This window comes from Osmia bicornis, chromosome 11 (genome assembly GCF_907164935.1).
Source record: "Osmia bicornis bicornis chromosome 11, iOsmBic2.1, whole genome shotgun sequence".
Lineage (NCBI taxonomy): Eukaryota > Metazoa > Arthropoda > Insecta > Hymenoptera > Megachilidae > Osmia > Osmia bicornis.
In genome coordinates, this window is record NC_060226.1 from 4,715,162 (window position 1) to 4,734,111 (window position 18,950).

The following is an 18,950-nucleotide window of genomic DNA, read 5'->3' on the forward strand; positions in this document are numbered from 1 at the left end:
AGGGGATGAACCTTGTCGGACGGAGGGTAAAGGAGGCCACGGAGACGACGGGAGGGAGGACGCGCGAAACTGAACCAAGAAGAGGAGAAAAAGAAGCAATCGAAGGAAAGACGGGAAAAAGAAAGCGAAACGGAGCGGTAGAAGCCGGAGAAAGAGAGGGTGGCGCGCGAAACACGAAGAAATCGACAGAGAAGTGGGCGACGTAACGGCGAGGAGGAACGAGGGAGAGAGAAAGAAGAGGGTCCGTGACCGAGCAGGATCAATGCACGCCACGGACCTTGAGAGACCCTCTCCCTGTCCTCCTTGTCCATCGGGATACCCCCTCTTGCGAAGCAGCCCTCGCAGAAGCGCGACGAACGTCGCCGTTGGAACGCGAGGCGGATCGACGAGAACCGTGATGAACCAGAAGAGGAGAAAGGGGAAAGTGGAGATTGCATCGTGCACCAGTATTGCCGGCAACACGGACGACACATAACCTCACTAACACGCTTCGTCTCGACTGATATGCAAGCCGATGCACCGACGCGTCGAGGCCCTCCCTCTCGAAACAATGCTCTTCTCCTCGCTCGCTTTGCCCCTCTCTCCTCCTCGAACCATCTTGCCAATTAATCAGCCAATTTTACCCTGATCTAACCCCAATTTCATACGACTCTTGTGTCATTCGAATCGGCTGCTTTTCGTGATAACGTTTACTCGTCACGAACTTCTATCGGTAGCTGATCGATCGTACGCGGTCATGCTTTCTTCGTGGTTCTAGAGAAAACGGCTGAAGGGATCTTGAATTGCTTTTGTACTTTGCTCGCTGATACTTCATAGAAGAGATGTGTATTTGAGATTTGGAGATTTTACAGTCTGGTTAAGATTTTTTAAACTTTCATTTAATGTTTAAGCTCTACACGAAAACAACGCTTTCCGAAAGAAAGATGTTTGCGAATCGATGATGCAAACTTCCGCTCATAAGTGCACCGGAATTGATGGAACAGCTGCGATCGCAACAGGTCAACTCTTTCTAGCGATGCCTTTTGAACCCTTTACAGCTGGTGTTTACGCAAAATCCAGGAAGAATGACCGAATATGCTGTTCGATCGACAGCTGCATCGTGAAGAATGCATGTGCACCTTTATGACCATAGAAAAATGTTTGCATCTGGTTTTGCATCTCGAATCAGGTAGATGATACGAATCATCGAAATCCTTTTGCATTGTGACCACCCCCGTTGGCGACAGAGTTCAGAAAACGCTGCTTTGCAATAATTCTGAGTATCGATTGTGGAACAGCTTTACGCAAAGCGAGTGGACAGATGTGGATTACCGAACACCCTTTGTCGTACTTGGAAACCCCTTTTATGCAATTTTCAGGGCTCGAAAGGGGGAAAGAAACTCTTCCGACGCGATGCAACGAACGGGATGATTTTGCAAAATGATCAGAAATTCCAAAAATTTGTTCTTATGGACTTAAATATCTCTCAATCCGTATTCGAGTAAATATACACGTGCGTGCAACAAGCTGGCAGGTGCAGCGCGCGGAGCTACGCGTGTCGATCAAAGAGACGAGAAAGAAGGAGTAACCGAATGAAAATTCGATCTTCTTTTTGTCTGTTCTTGAAACGCTCATTTTTTCCCTTTCCACAGCCCATCTCCCCTTTTCGCTTCTTTTCCGGTCCCATTACAATGAGAGACGCGTGACGAGATGCAACGCGAACAGAAACAGCTGCATCGTTCAGCGTGCATCCAGACACGCGTCCCGGTATTATGCAACCCCGAAAACCCCTTATTACACATCATGGAGGAGGTACACGGAAGCACGAGACACCCTATGGGGCGGGGGTGCGATGTTCCAGCCACTTTGACGACTTCCGTGTGTCGTTGTGATTTACAATGGGTAGGAATCGACGCATCTTGCAATAAGAATATTTTCAAGTGATCAACGAAACTAAATCTTCAAATCAAATATTAGAAAGACTATATTGAAATATGAATTTTTCGAACGCTTGACAGAGCGATGTATGAACTCACCTTTTTCTTCCCACAGGTGATACCCCTTTTGTAAAATTTTCGGAAAGGAAAAGCCAGATACGTTTGTCTGTTTACCCATTTTCCCGAGTCCATCTGCAAGCCTTAACGCAAACAACCCTTCCACGTCAGTTCCCACGGTGTTCGTTTTAAGAATCATTCCGACCCCTTTCCCAAAAACCCAAGATACCTTTCCTTAAGTATGAATAGAGGAAAGTATGAAAACATTACTTTTATTTAACTCTGTAGAATTAGAAACGTGTAATCAGCATTTTTGAACAAAATTTTGAAAGATTGAAAGTTGCAAAATTTAATACAGGGTTCAATTGATTCAAGTTGAATTCCAACAGAAAAAATATTCAGATTTCGGTAACATCCCTAGTCTCGACAGATTTCACCAACACGTTGAAAGGTATTATACCTCTACACTTTATTGGATTTACGGCCACATCTGGCAAGATCGGTAAGAGGAAACGCAAAACGTGACACGCGCCCCGTAACACGAAACCCTTTTATACAAGAGATGATTTTACGTAACGGATGTAACAACTCAACACGTGGCAGCTCTTCTCCTCGTAACAACGGTAACCGGAAATTGGAGGAAATTCAACAACAATTGTATATACGAAACAGCTAAACTACATCGATGAATCATTAGCACCTAGAACAGTAATAGCGATCCATGGATCATTCCTTAATTAACACAATTATAAATCATACGACATTAAAAAAATTTTGGGATCAATATCAAAGATATACTAAATTAAACTTGTTAGTGCCGAAAAATTTGAATAGAACCAAAGGGCAAGGGAGTAATTATAAAAAGTAAATTTTAGAAACGATGAAAGGCTCGCATCATCCCTTTTTCAAAACCTTTGTCGACATCTGGCGGTATCGAAGGGCTGCAAAGATCCAGGGCCCAATTTGGGCCCTATGAAACGCCACGAAAGAGCCATCTGTGACAAAGCGACGGAATCAATGAAAGGGATCCGAAAAATCGACCGACGGTTCCGGAAATCAATTTTTCGATCGTCGTATCGACTGAAAAATATGTTGGAGCAATTTTTGTATTCGAATGAATAATATAATAGAAGGATGACTCGTTGAAGATTATTGGATTAATAGCGTGCTAATGGGTCAACTCTATTAAGATCAAACTGAATGACTCATAGTAAATGAGAGGCATCCGTTTCTCATTCAGAAGCTCGTATGCTATTCACGCAACCTTAGTCATCGGCATTTATCTCAAGGAAAGTATCGAACACCCACGATGTTCGCGCGTATCGCTACTTAATGAGCCACGGTTAAACTATCACCTCGTCCTGATTAATCTTCCTCGCCCGAGCCGACCAGGGTCGACGATTAACAGGTGCCAAAGTCCCACGGCGTCGATTAACGCGTTCGCTAACAATACTCGGTTCGTTCGTATACCAAAGACAAAATGATATAATTTTAAACGATATATGTCCTTGACATATTACATTATTCTTTACATCTACCTGTTTCAAATCATATGAAAGAAAAAGTTATGGTCTCATGTGTTTGTTTTTATCATCAGCCACCTGTTAGGCGATATTCATCGACAACAGATCTAATTACACAATTATCTTAGAAATTCGAGAAGAAGAATAAGGAAAACTATTGCTACGTCAATCGTTAAATATCTTTTGTTGATCGCCGATATCGTCTTTCTAAGTTCACGAAAAACAACCACTCGATTAATTATAAATGAGCGACAGACGTGGATTAACATTAATGTAATATGTAATAGAACATTAATATAAATAACTGGCAAAGTCCAAACGACGACTTGAATGAATAAATCAGTCCGAGGTAATCTAAAATTTATATCAAATTATTTTTACTTTAACTTATAAACGTGAATATTTATCGAGTCTTGAAAACCATCAAAACAAAGGTAGTCAATTAATTTTATCCAGTCACCTAATCACCTTTTGATCCACCCTTATTCTCTATGATACGACACGAACCGGGTGTCGTTCGCGTCAACTGGTATTGTCCCTCTTTCTATTAATACTTAAATCAACCCCTAAACAATTTCCTTCGATTCTTCTTGTTTCCGTTGATTCTAAAATTATATTTGAAAAATCGAAAGAATTCTGCGAAATAGGTAAAATGGTGACAGTAACTCGTGCCCTCTGTCGGTACACACACGTACCGTGAAGGTATAATAAAAAGAGAAATGTACGGTGCATTGCACCCCCTGTTACTCGTACAGGGTACAAGGGTAGAAGGGGTTGGATCGATTCCGGGCGTTGGCGCCGAGGTCACCGGCTCGCCTTGCTCGGAGTAATGACCCTCACCCAGTGCAGTGCAATGGCATCGTCGTCATCCCCTCCCCTACCCTCCCCGCCGTCACTTTGGCCATCGTTTTCCTCCCTCGCGGAGTGGTGGAAGACTTTGTTCGTGGGGTCGCAGCTGAAGGGGTTAGAGGGTGTCTCGACGCGGCGTATCGGCCCTCTCAGGAAGGCATAAACCAGCCAGAGGGTGGTTAGGGATGGTGGGGGTGAAAGGATGCAGGATATAGAGGGCTATCATAAAATCCTTCCTCTCCGCCCGTTTCTTCCGATTTGCCGAGACCAGGAAAAAGCTTGGCTATTATTTAACCCCTTATTCCGCGGGTTCTACATGAATTCATTTTTGGGAGATAATTTTAGATAACAATCGACAACAAAATAATAATTTCTCTTTCACGATTCGAATGAATTCAATTCATTCGAACGAGTTAATTAAAACGGAATAAAGCTACTTTTAAAATAAACTTTCATCCCCTCCCGAACGACAGACGGTGTTGATGAACCCTGGCATCCAGAGTTCGTCAGGGACCTTAAACTTGGCGGGAGGTCAATGATCGATGCCAGCCAACGTGTGCTCCCACCTTGACTCTTGTCGGCTAATTCTGGTGAATTATTCAGGGTACCAGATAGCGAACGATTGCACCTGCCGCGACCGCTAATTTCTCCGTGTACCTTGCGTGTTGGACGAGCGCGCGGCCCTGAACCAGGGTGCATTGTTTACCCGTTGCGTTTCCTGGCTGCGCGTAGGTGGCGGCGACCGATTGGCTCTCGAGTACTTCAACCCTTTCGCGTGAGCGCGACATTCGTGCCGTAGTACAATCTTTATCAAAACGTATCAGGTCTGATAATACCGTTAGCGAACCAACATTTTTTGTTCAGTAAATGAAAAGGTAGTCTGAAGGAAGTCAGGGGGATGGTACGGAAATTCCAAGAAAAGAGGTACCGTGCCTCCCTCTGGAGGGGGCGTACCACAACGTGGACGTGATGCGAAGGTGAAGCGGGTTGCGAGGCGACAGGAGCGTAGCAGAGGCGATAGCAGCAAGGGGACTAGGTCATTCCCCCTTGCCTTGCACCAACGAGCGAACAGGGGTCATCGCGAGACACTGAACCCTTCGAATGATCACCCTTTCCACCGACGTCGAGCAACCGCCTCTATTCGAGCGGCTCGAGCTGGCGGAATCGCGGTACACCGACCCGACGCGCTTTCCATCAGCCACGCTCTGTTTCTGGCCGAACAACAACGATCCTCTATGGGGATAATGCCTCCCTCCGGGATTTTATGGGTTCGCGGAAAGTGGGTTTTTCGTCCGGACGTTCGAACGCGACCCTGTGCGATAATGTAAAAAATTTTCTCATCCAAGCGGAGATTTTCTTTTCTTTTCGACGGGCTTTTAAACAAACACGAAAATCGTTCTGATTCTGGGTCAGATTTGACCCTGTCGAAGAAAAAATGTATTGGAAATTTTTTGTTTGACGGTGGATTTTGCATTTCATATTTTACGTCAATCAATTTGGTATAAAATCTGATTAAATGATTAGATAATTCAAAATATATCAAAGAGTATTAAGGAAAAATTGCAATTTGAAAATTGATGGTTGATTAATATTTAACCAAAGACCTGAATTAAGAAATATGAATAAGATAAATTTATTTTACAAAGCTATCTCGACGATTAATCAACGAATTAAAAGAGTTTTAATCATTTCTCTTTTAAGAATACCTGATGACTTACTTCCATTTATCTACAAGCTGATCCAAAAGCAAAGATATATACGAGTAAAAATACCAAGAGCGAATGAAAAAATTGGCAAGTATCTTGATCTTCCAAAATAAATTTGTAAAAAATAAACAAGCACTTTGGACGATGCCTACGTGTTAATAAAATAATACCCACAAAGATGTACCTTAAACATTTTCCAAGAATTTCAAGTGTGTCTAAACTCGTGATCTTCATTTCTATCTTTCGTCGAAAACTCGAACAAGATATTTTTAAATTCTGAATAATAACTATACGAATATACTTTGCCAATGAATGGATGGAAAGAAATAAGGCTAAAATCTAAATCCGATGTTTCTACGAATTTGATTTCTCTAATGCTCGTTTCATTGGAAAAACGCTTAATAATTTTTTTATTTCGTACAAATTTGTTCGTTTCGACCAATCGATCGATGAAATTGAACTACACAGAAAATGATGTTTCCTATCACTTAACCTTGACTGATAACAGTGTCGACACGCCTCGAATTCTTCTGTCTCGATTGGTGATTATCGTAACTCAGATGTCCGATGGTCAAAAAATTTTTTTTCATCCTTCGAAATTTAGTTCACTCGTTTCATTTTGACCTTGATAAAACTCGAAGCAAAGGATTCGCAAAACATCCGATAATTTCGTAATTGCCAATAGCAATTGCAACTTCGTTTCTTCAAGATCATTTTCCATTCGACACCGTGTATTTATATTTTTTATAGATTTGCAATCAGTTATTTGTTGCTGGTTGTTTATACGCTATCTCAGAAGCGTAAAATACATGAGATAAAAGGTCGATAAATTAAAAACGATAATACGATTACAAAATTTATTTTCAGAAGGATATCAACGGAGAAACTTTAACGACACCTCTCGATTACAATTTCTTCAGACCATGCAATAATTTATTTTTTCAAATGAATTATCTGTAGTAACATCTAATTTTATTTTACGATAACTCTTCTTCTTTACAAAATACATACATCAAAAATACGAAACTTTGTTTACGAAGAAAAGTGAAACTTATAAACTGCACCGTGTGAACTGCAGTTCAACTACCACATGATAGCGATACGAAAAAGTTGTTCTGAAATGTTGCTGTCAACGGTGCAGCACTTTTAGAAAAATATTACTTTAGACCTCGGACGTTTCTATACGAAACTTCTACCTAGAAATATGAAATCATATTTCAAAAATATTGGCGAAAAAATGAAGAGGTTTAAAAAAGTTCAAGGTATCCATAAAAAAATATATTTTTGAAAAACTACCCTATCGTCTTGACGTGATCACAAATAGTACCAAGCATAGGGTGAATTCATCATCAGAGTCGAGCATTTATTTCCCTTGAATTGGGCCATGAAATCAACAACGATGCAGCAGGGTCAAGGCAGTGCACTTTACAGATGCACTCGAGGTGCATTGCTCCCGGTACCATTCGGTCGCTTTCATTGAACGAACAATGCGGTGACGATTGACGCATTCAGACGGGCCGACGACGGCCGAATTGGTCGGCCCGTTTCAAGAAACGATAATTATACGATGGATTTACGTCGCACTCGAAATATCCGGTTGAGACGAACCCGGAGGGATCGTCGCACGATTTCCGTCGCTTGCAAATGCATCGACGACGAAACTTCGAGACTAATTGTACGGTATAATAATAAACGTACAATTTCCCGATTTCCACGTTCGAGGCTTAAAAGAAATGCCTCTTTTCGTCGTCGACGAAAAGGCAAGAATCTGATTCGCCAGGGGCGGTAATTAAGATCCAGTTAAGGTTTAAAGAAAGCGAGCTGCAGACGTCGCGCACGAAAGGGGTGAAAAATCTTTCATTCCAGACAGACACGCGTCGCGACGAACGAGAAGAAGAGATATCAGAGGGAGAGAAAAAAGGGCAGACAATAATGGTGGAAGATGAAAGCGGGGCCAAATATACTCATACGTGCAATCATTTTTGCGTGGCGTGTATGCGTACAGGGTGTCTCGGCGTGTCGTTTGAAACGGAACAGAACTCTTTGGACAATGGTGAAAGGGAATGGAGGAAAAAAGGGACACTTAAAATCGCTAATTAGTCGAAATGATACCTCGTGCGAGAATAATAAATCCTGTATAAAAGGGCAGAATTGCGTAATCGTTGTTTAATGAAAGCTGTCTGGAAACAATTGAAATCTTTGCTTTTGAATTTATTAATGGAATATGTTATTTGATTGAGAAAATTCGATTAAAATATTTTATAACTATTCTATTCGTAGTAAATGCTCAAAAACAAAAGGTAAAAATCCACGGAAATTTTTCAATTAAAATAAATACCGTTCTCTGATTACAAGAGATTTAATATCAATCCATCAAGATTTAATAACCAAACATTCATTTACAAAATCCGTTCTAAATCTTTTATAATCAGAAGCCAATATTTTCTGCAATCTCAAAATATCGACTATCATTTCGCGGAGGAAAGAAAGAGATAGGAAAGGAATTATAAAACACGAGTAAGCAATCAACGAACAACCTGTCTGGTCGAGAGAGATTGCAGAGATATACGCGACGCAACAAGTAATTAGCTCGATTCATTCTACCCTTGAACCTGAAGTGTTCTATCGGTTGTTCGCGATTTTTTTTTCACCACGGATCACCCTATAGATTATCGTGTGTGTGTGTGTGGGACAGCTATTTGACCGACGAAAAAAAAAAAGGAAATTGACGGTCGAGGAGAGGGTAAAAAGGGGAGGATGGGGTGTCTGAGCGATCGACACGCTTCTCCATGACCCTGCTGCATCCACGTTACACGATGCATTTAATTAATCACCCTCTCATCCTCTTTAGACTAATGAAATTTACGATTTCGATCGGAACTCGCAAATCCTTGATTAATGGTAAATGTTTTAATCAAGTAATTACGAAATGTTTGAAAATGGCCCAAAACTGGCACGGAAATGACATAAATATCCCTATTTTTTACTTGTTAGATGAATTCAATTGAAAGGAAGAACTTTTCGAAAGCGGACAGGTTTTAGGGAGCCTAACAGATAAACACAAAGACCCTAAGAATATTTGCTTTGATTATCAGTTGACATGGTGCAGCCAGTTCCTAACCATCCTTAAAACATTCCAGTTATTCTCTTTTTAGAAATAGAATCTCGAAAATTTCCGTAAGAATTGTTTACGTTTAACGTGCAGAAGCAGAGTCATAAATTCGTGACGATTCAAATAACGAAGGGTGGATGAACTTCTAAAGGAAAAAGTTTGGAAAGCACCGGGTCCGTAGAGTGCATACGAGCGACAAACGGTGCACGCACTTGACGCGCACGTGCTGAATACGTGCAGTCGGAAATGCACGCACACGCGGCCATCTTGAGACGAGGACTGAAGGGTGTCTGCGCCCATGGCACACGCTGCGAAACACGCCGGTTCACACCCTTCGGAATGCTAGCCTGAACTGTCGTTCAACTCTACACGACAATGCGCTTCAAATTATTTTAAACATTCCAATTGAAAGGGGTAAATTGAAATAGAAACGTTACGGCATAAAATAGAGTCGTTTGAATACGAATTAACGAACAACGTTGCAACGCGATAATGAACCATCCCTCGGATGATTCAATTAAAACAGGAAAAACGATTCATACCGTCGCTTTTTTATCCTGCTGTTATATCACGAACGAGCACGACAGATGTAAAATTCCTGTAGGACGGAACGTGAACGAGTCTTTTTTTTGTTTTTCCCTCGCCACGGATGTGCATCGAAGAAGATCTTCGACAGTGGCAGGCCAACGGAGCGGAGAATCGTCGCGCGACTCGTCTCTCCCGAGGCTGAGAACACGCGTCAGCAGGCCTTGGCCTCCAGTCAGACGATAATGCGGAGACGCGATAAGCCAGAGGACTCCGATTTTAAAATACATACCGATTCGACCCGGGCCGAGATCAACAAGACTACCTTCCTTTTCGTTTGCGTTTACCTGACATTTCGCTTACGCCAAAAATAAAAGAAAATTCCTCGTGAAACCGAAATTTGTGGACAAAGAAACGTGCCCAGTACCAAAAGGCCTAATCTAAACTTCGTTTCTTCTAATGGAAGAAAAAGAGAATCGTTTCAACGTTTCAAACGAAACGGGTCATAAAATGGTTGCGAGCGTCTACTAGATGGACGTTTAGGAAGGAAAAGTGTATTTTAAATGGGTCAGACAAGTTGAGTGTCGATACTAAAATACAGGCGTTCTCTCCGTGATACGTGTTTCGGGGTATTTTCCGGAAATTCTCATGGCCAAGGTCGTGCTCTCGCGTCATCCTCCTTGAATTTAAATTTAGAGAACCAACTCGAAGAGTGACTCCTTTTTCTCTGTCGACGAGACGTTAACATAGATCCCTGAAAGCTATTCGACACCTATACACACTATCATCTCTGTTATCCGTGTATTCTTGTGAACAAAACAGATGCAACCGTCTGAAATACCTATACCATGAGCAATTTACTAATGTATCTGACAGAGAATTCACTTTATTAGACAATTTTTGTTGAATCCTGAGAAAATAAAGTTGGTACCATTCGGGCTTTCGTTAGAATTCATTTCGAAATGTGAAATTCAATCACAAGGACGAACATCACGTTTTGCATTCTTTATCTTTGAACGCTGATAACGAAACGATAGCTGCCGAGCAATAAAATGAATTATCATTCAAATGGCTCGAATACCGAAATGTAACGAGAGCTATAGAAATGATATAGTTCAATTGACCAATAATTGTTATTTAACAATTACGAATTCGGAAATGACCAATTTCACCGGGAACAACAATTCGTGACGGATCGACAATAAATAAATTTATCCAAATTATACGAAAAGAAACAAATATCTATCTCTTATCGGTGGAATAAATTAACTTATATGTACTTCGTGGCCTCGTTATAATTTCAAAACTGAAGACAAACTATCAGCATATAAAATTCCATCGAAAGTTTATCGTGAACCGATAGGAAAAACGTTTTCCTGCGTTTTATCGACGGAATTCCACGATTCATCCGAAATCCGGACCTTCGATCGTTCACGAAGCCCACTTCCCTTATCACCGACGTCAACATAGGCTTGATAACGTGTTTCCCGTTCAATGTCATCGAATAGGAACGCTTTATTTTCACAAGTGCGAACGGCTGCTGTTTATCAGATGAAAAATCAAGCGCCACAACCTGTCGCTATAAACGGTGTTACCATTGTAACATGTGTAAACAGGGTGTAGTTTCGTCCCTTAAATTAAGATTTTCTTCAAATCCGAAAGCTATTCGCAGGATTCAAGTACTTTGGCGAAGATCTATAATCTTTAAAAACGTGCACACGATCGAACTATTAAATCGAATCTACGATGCAAAGTGTTAATCATGATCGATCTGTATCGATCACGCGTCGGATAGAACAATGACCCTGACATTCAGCCGCGACAAATGCCGATAACTTTAATTGTATTTCCGTGCCGAGGTCGCCGTTGTAACAAACTAACCGAGCTGCCGAAAACTATTTGTTATTTAAATTTCCTGCGGGGCCGAGATACCTAGGAGATTAATATTTACAAAAGTTTAAAACAGGTTCCCAGCCGGTTTAGATAGTTTCGCGTTCAATTAACGAGTCCGGCATTTAACGAGTCGCCATCAAATTTTCATCGTTTACCTCTTAATTAACATTATTTTTACCGATCCATATTTAAGAGGATCTATTTCGAACGAAATGAATATAGAAATGAACGTCACAATGAAGAACTTGAAAAATAACTGTTTAAAATTGAACAATTCTGCCGAAAGAAATGCTAATTACACGCGTCTGCTGTACGAAATGAACGCATACGAAAACAAGAATGAATATGCTGGTAATATTTGACATTATTATTGCATCTTTATCGAGTCACTAAATCAACAGATTCCATGCGAATCGACATGCAGTATGATATGCAGATTGTTTCGTCGGCTAGCAGTCCTCTCTGCCGATCGATTATCGATTATCAAACCATTCTGGTATTAACTTTCAGAGGACGAAGCCCTGAAGAGCTTCGAACAACGTATCTATTGACCGACTCTATCGATTCACTTTCCTTTTTGACTCCACGGTTCAACGTTTATCTCAGACTGATCATTACAAATTTTAATTAAACAAAACAACATAAAAACTCACGTTACGATACTCGATCGAAGAGAAATTGTATGCAATTATATTTATACTTTGTTGTTGAATGAAAAAATATTCCTTCTCGATTAATTAACATTGCGTTCTCGATAAACGTCGCGAATCGTTGATGACCTACGCAGTACGTAAATTCTAAAGAAAAAGAAAATAAGCCAAGATTATGAAAGACGCTTTATTCGAACAAGGATTTGGTTTAGAGAAAAACAAGATTTTCTGTTTCAATCATTTCACTCTGTTTATGTGTATAATAATAATCCCTTCCATATGTGTGTAATCTTACGCAAACATGGCTGTTTTCAGAAAATGATTATTCTATTGAAAAATATATTTTTCAAATGTAGTTGCGAATGGAGATATAGAGTGACCGTACGTTTCGGAGTAAAAATGTACCGGATAGTCGATTCTTTTTAAAAGTACTGCTCCATCGAACAGATGAATAATTTATTTTTAAACACGAAACGCCCCTGATCGAGGTTCCTACGTCGCGGTGTCAACCTTTTCTCGGTCTTCGTTATACAAACGTTCGGTAGTCACGAAGAGAGCAGACGATAGCGCTTAGCAGAGCTTATCGTTAATGAAACGTACAGACGTAAACACTAAACATAGTACACCGGGTGAATGCAAGGCGTTTCTGCGAACAACGATCCATGGACGACGGCCTCCGTTCTTTTTCCTAGGATTTCCGGGGCGGCCGGTACCGTTAATTACTCGAATAATTAAAAATTTTCGAAAACGAAAATATTGGATAGACGTCTTCGTAATTTTTTCAAAATAATTTTTGTACAAACCGGAAAACGGAGATATGCTTATACGTAAATTGTCTTAACTTTACCTACAAATTTTCCGACACGATGTTTATAGCAAGCCGACGGTTTTGAAAGAACGAATAGAGCACGAGACTTTTTTAAGAAAGAAAAACTAAGCAAGAAAAACTTTTTCTCCAAACCGATAGTCTGTCGCGAATTTTTTAACCGTGCAAAGTTCAAGGTTGCCTTGAAAAGACGATGGATAGAGAATTCGCCTCCTGTTTACACGTTCAGAGGCCAAATCAGCTCGATCGTTAACAACAAATCGTCACCTCATTTAAATCGTTCCGTTTTTTTCCTTTTGCCTGCAAGCGCAGCAATACGACACGAGTATATGTATATTATATTCGCGAGATGAACCGATAAAAAACGCCATTGCGATCTTAAGCCTGCATGTGTATTATCGATTCTTTGAAATTATCGTGATAAGAGGCGCCATGATATTATGAAAATAGGATTAAAATATTAATTGCTAATTTTTTGACCGTTATTTTAATAAGAAAGAGTGGCAATAATATCCAAAGAAAATTTTAAACGTCAATTTGTAAATTTTTAAACATAGCGTTTGTTTACTATTATAAAACAATCATGGTTAAGTGAAAGCTTATCTTAAAATAAGTATCGCAATGTAAAATAATAATAATCGCAATTATTTTTGTCGCATATTAATAATAATAAATGAAATATAGTGCAAAAACTCACCGAGATCAGGAATGGAGCTAGTAGGTTCCTCGTGGTGCCCCTTGCCCTCGTTGGACGCTCTGACGCGAGGGGGTGGTGGCGGCGGTGGCGGTCTCATGCTCGATGTTGAACTGACTACGACGGTAGCTGGCGGTGGTTGATTTGGTCCTCCGTTTCTATGATTTCCTCGCATTTGCGTCTGCGGTGACATCAGAACCGTGTCACCACGGTGCCCCTGGGGCGGCCTGGGGCACCAGCCATGTAGTACCCTGATCGCACTCCTTACTTCCGCCTGAAGTTCGGCGGCTCTGTCCCTAGCCGTATGAGCCACGTTTAATGCGTTTCACCCGCGGCCGCGGGTCACGGGAATTCACTTGAAAATCTCTCGAGAACCCGCGATACGGTCGGCTTCATTCACGAAACACGCGTGCACATCGACGGAACGGACGTCGGATATACAATAATCGCTTACGAAAGAGAAAACACAGCCGAGGGTATAAAGATAATATTCAGGCACAATGTTTAATCCAGTCACTGATTGTTGGCTCACTGGTTTCAACGCTACGTTTCACCGTATCTCCGCGCGAATGCCGAATGTCACGGTCAATGTCTTGCGGCGGCGTGACACCTGCAGCGGAAACCCTCGCGGCGACACTACGAACTAATCACTCACTTTACGCGCGCCACGCGTTTCGAGCTCGTCGCTCACGATCAACAGTCACCACGCTCTGCATCGAAACCGTGATCACCGAAGCGACGATGTAAACTACGAGCGAAACCGGAATCGAACCGAAGAAGAACGACGCGACGAGCACGAACATAAACGAGTCACTGTCCGCTTTTGTTTCCTTTTCACCGAGCCGTTCGAGCGATGTAGATTGTTTTGAAAATTCTCAATATGTAGTACGACACGTGTTGACACCACCGGAGAAACCTTGAACTCGCGAACGTTCGTTATGAAAACCGAAACACGAACGAGTCTATCGAAAGACACGGAAAACCACTCACGCGAGTTCTAGTGTAAAAAACACATTAAAGCCGTGAATCACAACAGTCGATCGGAATACTTCCGTACGTAAAACTCGTCGATAGATGTCACGCGCTCGTTGCTCCTGAATCTCGAGACGCTAGACGACACGTGCGAGACACAATATCAATAGCCTTCAATGGAATGTCGAAGAGTCACTGATTCTTCAATTCACAAATCGTTCTTGTCACACGACGCGACGCAAGGATGCGTACGGAGGAATGCACGTAAGGCCGGTCCGCGTGGACGAGTGTTTCTTAGCAGTTCACCGAAAACAACAGTCCTCGGAATACGAGTAGTCCCTCGCGAGCCACTGCCGACCTTTCCCTCTCTCCCACCACCCACGCAGCGTCCTCCTCCCTTCTGCTTTCTCGCTCCCGCCCTCGTGCCAGAGTAACTCTCTTCCCCTCTCTTCCAGCACTCTCGTTTTTCTTCTCCCTCTTTCTCACCCTTGATACGTGATGAAGACGGAGACAGTGAACGATCCACCTCCACGGTTGACCGCGGTTTATCGTCGCGAAGGCCTCCAAGAGCGTCAACCCCTGCTCGAGTTTCGTCACGAGGTATGTAAATCAAAGCCAATACGTCTCCATCTTTACTCGCGCGATTGCTTGACTAACCCTTCGATAACTCACTTCGATACTCGTCTCGATCTTCCTATTCCCCTCAAGTCTATCGAGAATCGATTTGATCGATCACGTGGTTAACTCTAATACGAGCGGTCATTGTAAGAGCGCGCCCTCTATGCTCCGCTTTCGAAAGATACACTTTCCGCGGTGAAAATCGCGCGGATCAGCGGCGTAACGCGTTACTCACGGTCGAACGGGGAGAAAAAAGTCGGTGGTTGTAACGCAGACGGCAATCAGCCGACGACGACGAGAACCGTCATCGGCGCCGGCGAAAGTGAGAGTGCGGCCGGCCGCGATGGATTCAGCGGTGCATAAGCGCTCTCGTTTCTCTTTTCCTCTATCTAGATATCTCCCTCGCTTCTGATATCTCTCTCTTTTCCTCTCGGTATTATCTTTGTTTCGCTCCCTCCCTCTGTCTATCTCATTCAGTCTCCCTATTCCGTTCTCTATCTAACCCCTACGGGTAGCCTACAGCCTGTGGCGAGCGCTCACCGTTTCAACCTATAGCGTTCGACGTTCCAGCGCGCTATCCGCGCGCACCGACAGCGCACGTATATAAAGCGACTGCTTCGTGATACGACTCCACACTATACCACGCAACACGATCTCCCAATGCGCACACACTACCGCGCCGTTCTCTATCTTCTTCCTTTCTATCTCGTCTACGTGTCCGTATTCCTTTTTGATTTTGTCTAGTGCCCTCTCCTGTCCTACTCTCTTTTCTTTCTCTTCCTTTCCTTCGATGCTGATAACACGCTATTACTTGTCGTCGTTGCTTTTCAAAAAATTATTATTTTAATTTTTTTCTTCCATTCGCTTTAGTTTCTCTTTCTTCTCATCTCGATCAATTGTTATTATTATTAATTTTTCTGTTGTTCGCCTTTCTTTCATGGCCCTGTTAGGGAAGGGTGATGAAATGTCTACGCGTGTATAACTCACATGCTTGCGAACGGAAGCAGATGAGAGGCCAGACCTTCCGTTACACCTATTCTCTTGAGTTTCATTCGCGCGCACGTGCATATAAGGGCGAAACACAGGGCGCATGCGCAACACTATGCGTTTCGAATGGTTATGACCGCGAACTACACCAAGTATGTATTATCGTGTTTGGCCAAGGAATGAACGCTGCGATAAGTGCAGTAAAGCAAACAGCCTAGATGCCAGCTCTTAGATTCTTAAGCTTAAAGATGCACGAAGTAGCGGATGCGATAGGAGCGTAAATGTGTGATATAGTAAGTGTCTCCTACGACAAGTGCAAACGTAGCTGCGCTAGTGAAATAAAAAGGGGGTCGTAAAAGGGAAACCGAGGGAAACTAGCCGCGCCACCCACATGGTTGACCTAGGCTGGTGTGCGTGGCTGGTGCGTGCTGCGTCCTAAATAGGACTTGAAAATTCTTCCTCATGATGCCAACATTAGGAGATTTTATCTCACCCCTTTGTCTTTACGCAAAAGAAACGTCCTCCTGGCGCTCGGAATCATTCTAGCCATCGGTTCGTTAAAAATAGTCATTTTCCTTAAATGGGTGGCTTTCGTGATATTGAATGAAATATTTCTGTCTTCATTTGAACGGGACATGAGCAGGGCCGTGCACAGAGTAGAGACAAACCTGAGGCAAACGACCAGCCGATAGGCAGGGGTGGTTGAGTGCGCAACCGCGGCCGCTATCACATGGCCTTGTCCTTGAATGAGGCTCGTGAACCCGAGTGCCGCTTTTATCGATCAGCCCCCGCATCCCGCTTCGACGCACTCGCTATAACTATCCATCTATCTCGGTGCAATGGCGTACCTAGCCAAGAGTACTCCCGGATCAGCGAGGCTCTTTGACGAGGCCTCTTTGAAATGGTCCCTCGCGCCAGACACTTCCACTCCCTCGATTCACCGACCATTCTATTCAATCTCCATTGTACGTTTCTCACGAAAACGAAACTCTTTTTGTTTTCATTATCTTTCATTCCTGACACTGACTCGAAGAAGCTAGATTTAATGAAAGGGATAGGTTTATTTCAATCCAAAACACCATTGTTTTAGTTTAGTAGATACGAGTTACGATTGACCGAACTCTGCCGTTGGAGGGTTGACATTAGCTGGTATACATACATGTGTACCGACAAGTTTCCCTGGGCTACATAGAAATTCCCAGACGCGATGAAATTAATTTCTCTATTGTACAATAATCAATTCCAACTGGTTTCATAAATCAACTGATCCATTATAAGTAGTTCCGGGCAAGTTATAATAAACAAAGAATTAAAGAGTCCTTCTATTTTGAATCCATGAGAACATCTGTACAATTTGAAGAGGTCCTTTCGAGGCTAGACGAATAGAAGCCACGTACGTCTGGTCTTGACATCAATTCCAGGGAGGGATCCCCTCCGATCGTGTCGAGACGCGGAAGAATGGATTATAATAAGTATAATAGCGTGGACATTAAACCCTTCTGAATTTCGTCCAAGGATCCCCTTAGACTGAACTAAGCGGGCGTTGTAGGTCGTCTAGCGAAGGTCAAGGTCTCCCTTACAGAGGATCCCAGGCTGACATTCGTTCCTCTACCGTTCTCGGTGCACGTCGACTCTGTCTCTCCTAAAACATCGAATTTTCTAGTTTAATAGAATAACCCCCGCCAAGGGATACGGGTCGTTGATTTTCATCACTGTCCCCAGTGTTTCTGTTAGGATAATCTTAGAAGAGAACGTATTTTAACGTTGAATGTTATGGTTGGACCCTGAAGAACCTTGTGGTTTCGTCAGGAAACACTTCCATAGAAGCTATTCCCTGCAAAGATCTTGAAAACTGCAAATCTATGCAGACACTCGAGGTTTCCACCAGGAGGGAAGCATTATGCGCCCCATTCCGTGGCCATTCTCCCAGGGGGTAATCTCATAGATGGCCGCGAGTCTCGCGACCCAACGTATTACGTGTGCCGAGGTCGTAGTTGTTTAGATCTAGATCTAGATGAACCTGAATCATCAAACCGGTCTGAATGTGGCTTGCTGCAGTGGCTCAACGCAACTCTCGTTGTATTAGGTTAGGGACAAGAAGCGTGTTCTATCACGCATGGGTTAGAATAGAGATAAAGAGAGAAGGGTGAAGCCAGTGATCCGAGTTAGTACAGGGTCGACGGAGAGCGAAGAAACTGAACGGAAATAGAGATATGCGATATAGCGAGATGGAAAAGGAAGAAAAGCTTTGATCGTAGATAGATGGGCGAAGGAACGGAGGGAACGATAGATAACGATAAAGAAACGGAGGGAAACGATGAGATAAATATGACATGAGTGAAAATAGCAGTCGGTGAAAATGAGAGAGATATCGGAAAGATTCATCTAATCGTCAGTTGAAGACAAACGGGGGTTCTGTAAGGAACTATATGTAGATTTCAATTGAAGGAGGGAAAATATAGATGAAATTCACCTCGTTGAAAGGACGCAAAACGTTCGAGACAAAGAGGAACAGTTGGTTGAGACAGCAAGGTCGGGTTTGCGCTCGAAGGAGGTCCTCGAATGTTTCGTCTATTTACAGAATACATACTTCTGTGTACCTCCTCCTTTTCAACCAATACA

General features: G+C 42.6%; 1 protein-coding gene across 1 annotated transcript in view; it reads right to left on the reverse strand.

Annotated features, from left to right (window-relative positions):
• The window catches only part of LOC114872458 (nuclear hormone receptor E75), a 110,521-nt gene extending 95,136 nt beyond the window's left edge, over positions 1-15,385 (reverse strand). Inside the window, exon 1 of the mRNA XM_029179667.2 lies at positions 13,755-15,385. Within this exon, the coding sequence (XP_029035500.1) occupies positions 13,755-13,944 (190 nt within the window). The 5' untranslated portion in view covers positions 13,945-15,385. The remainder of the gene's footprint in view (positions 1-13,754) is intronic.
• Between the last annotated feature and the right edge of the window lie 3,565 nt (positions 15,386-18,950).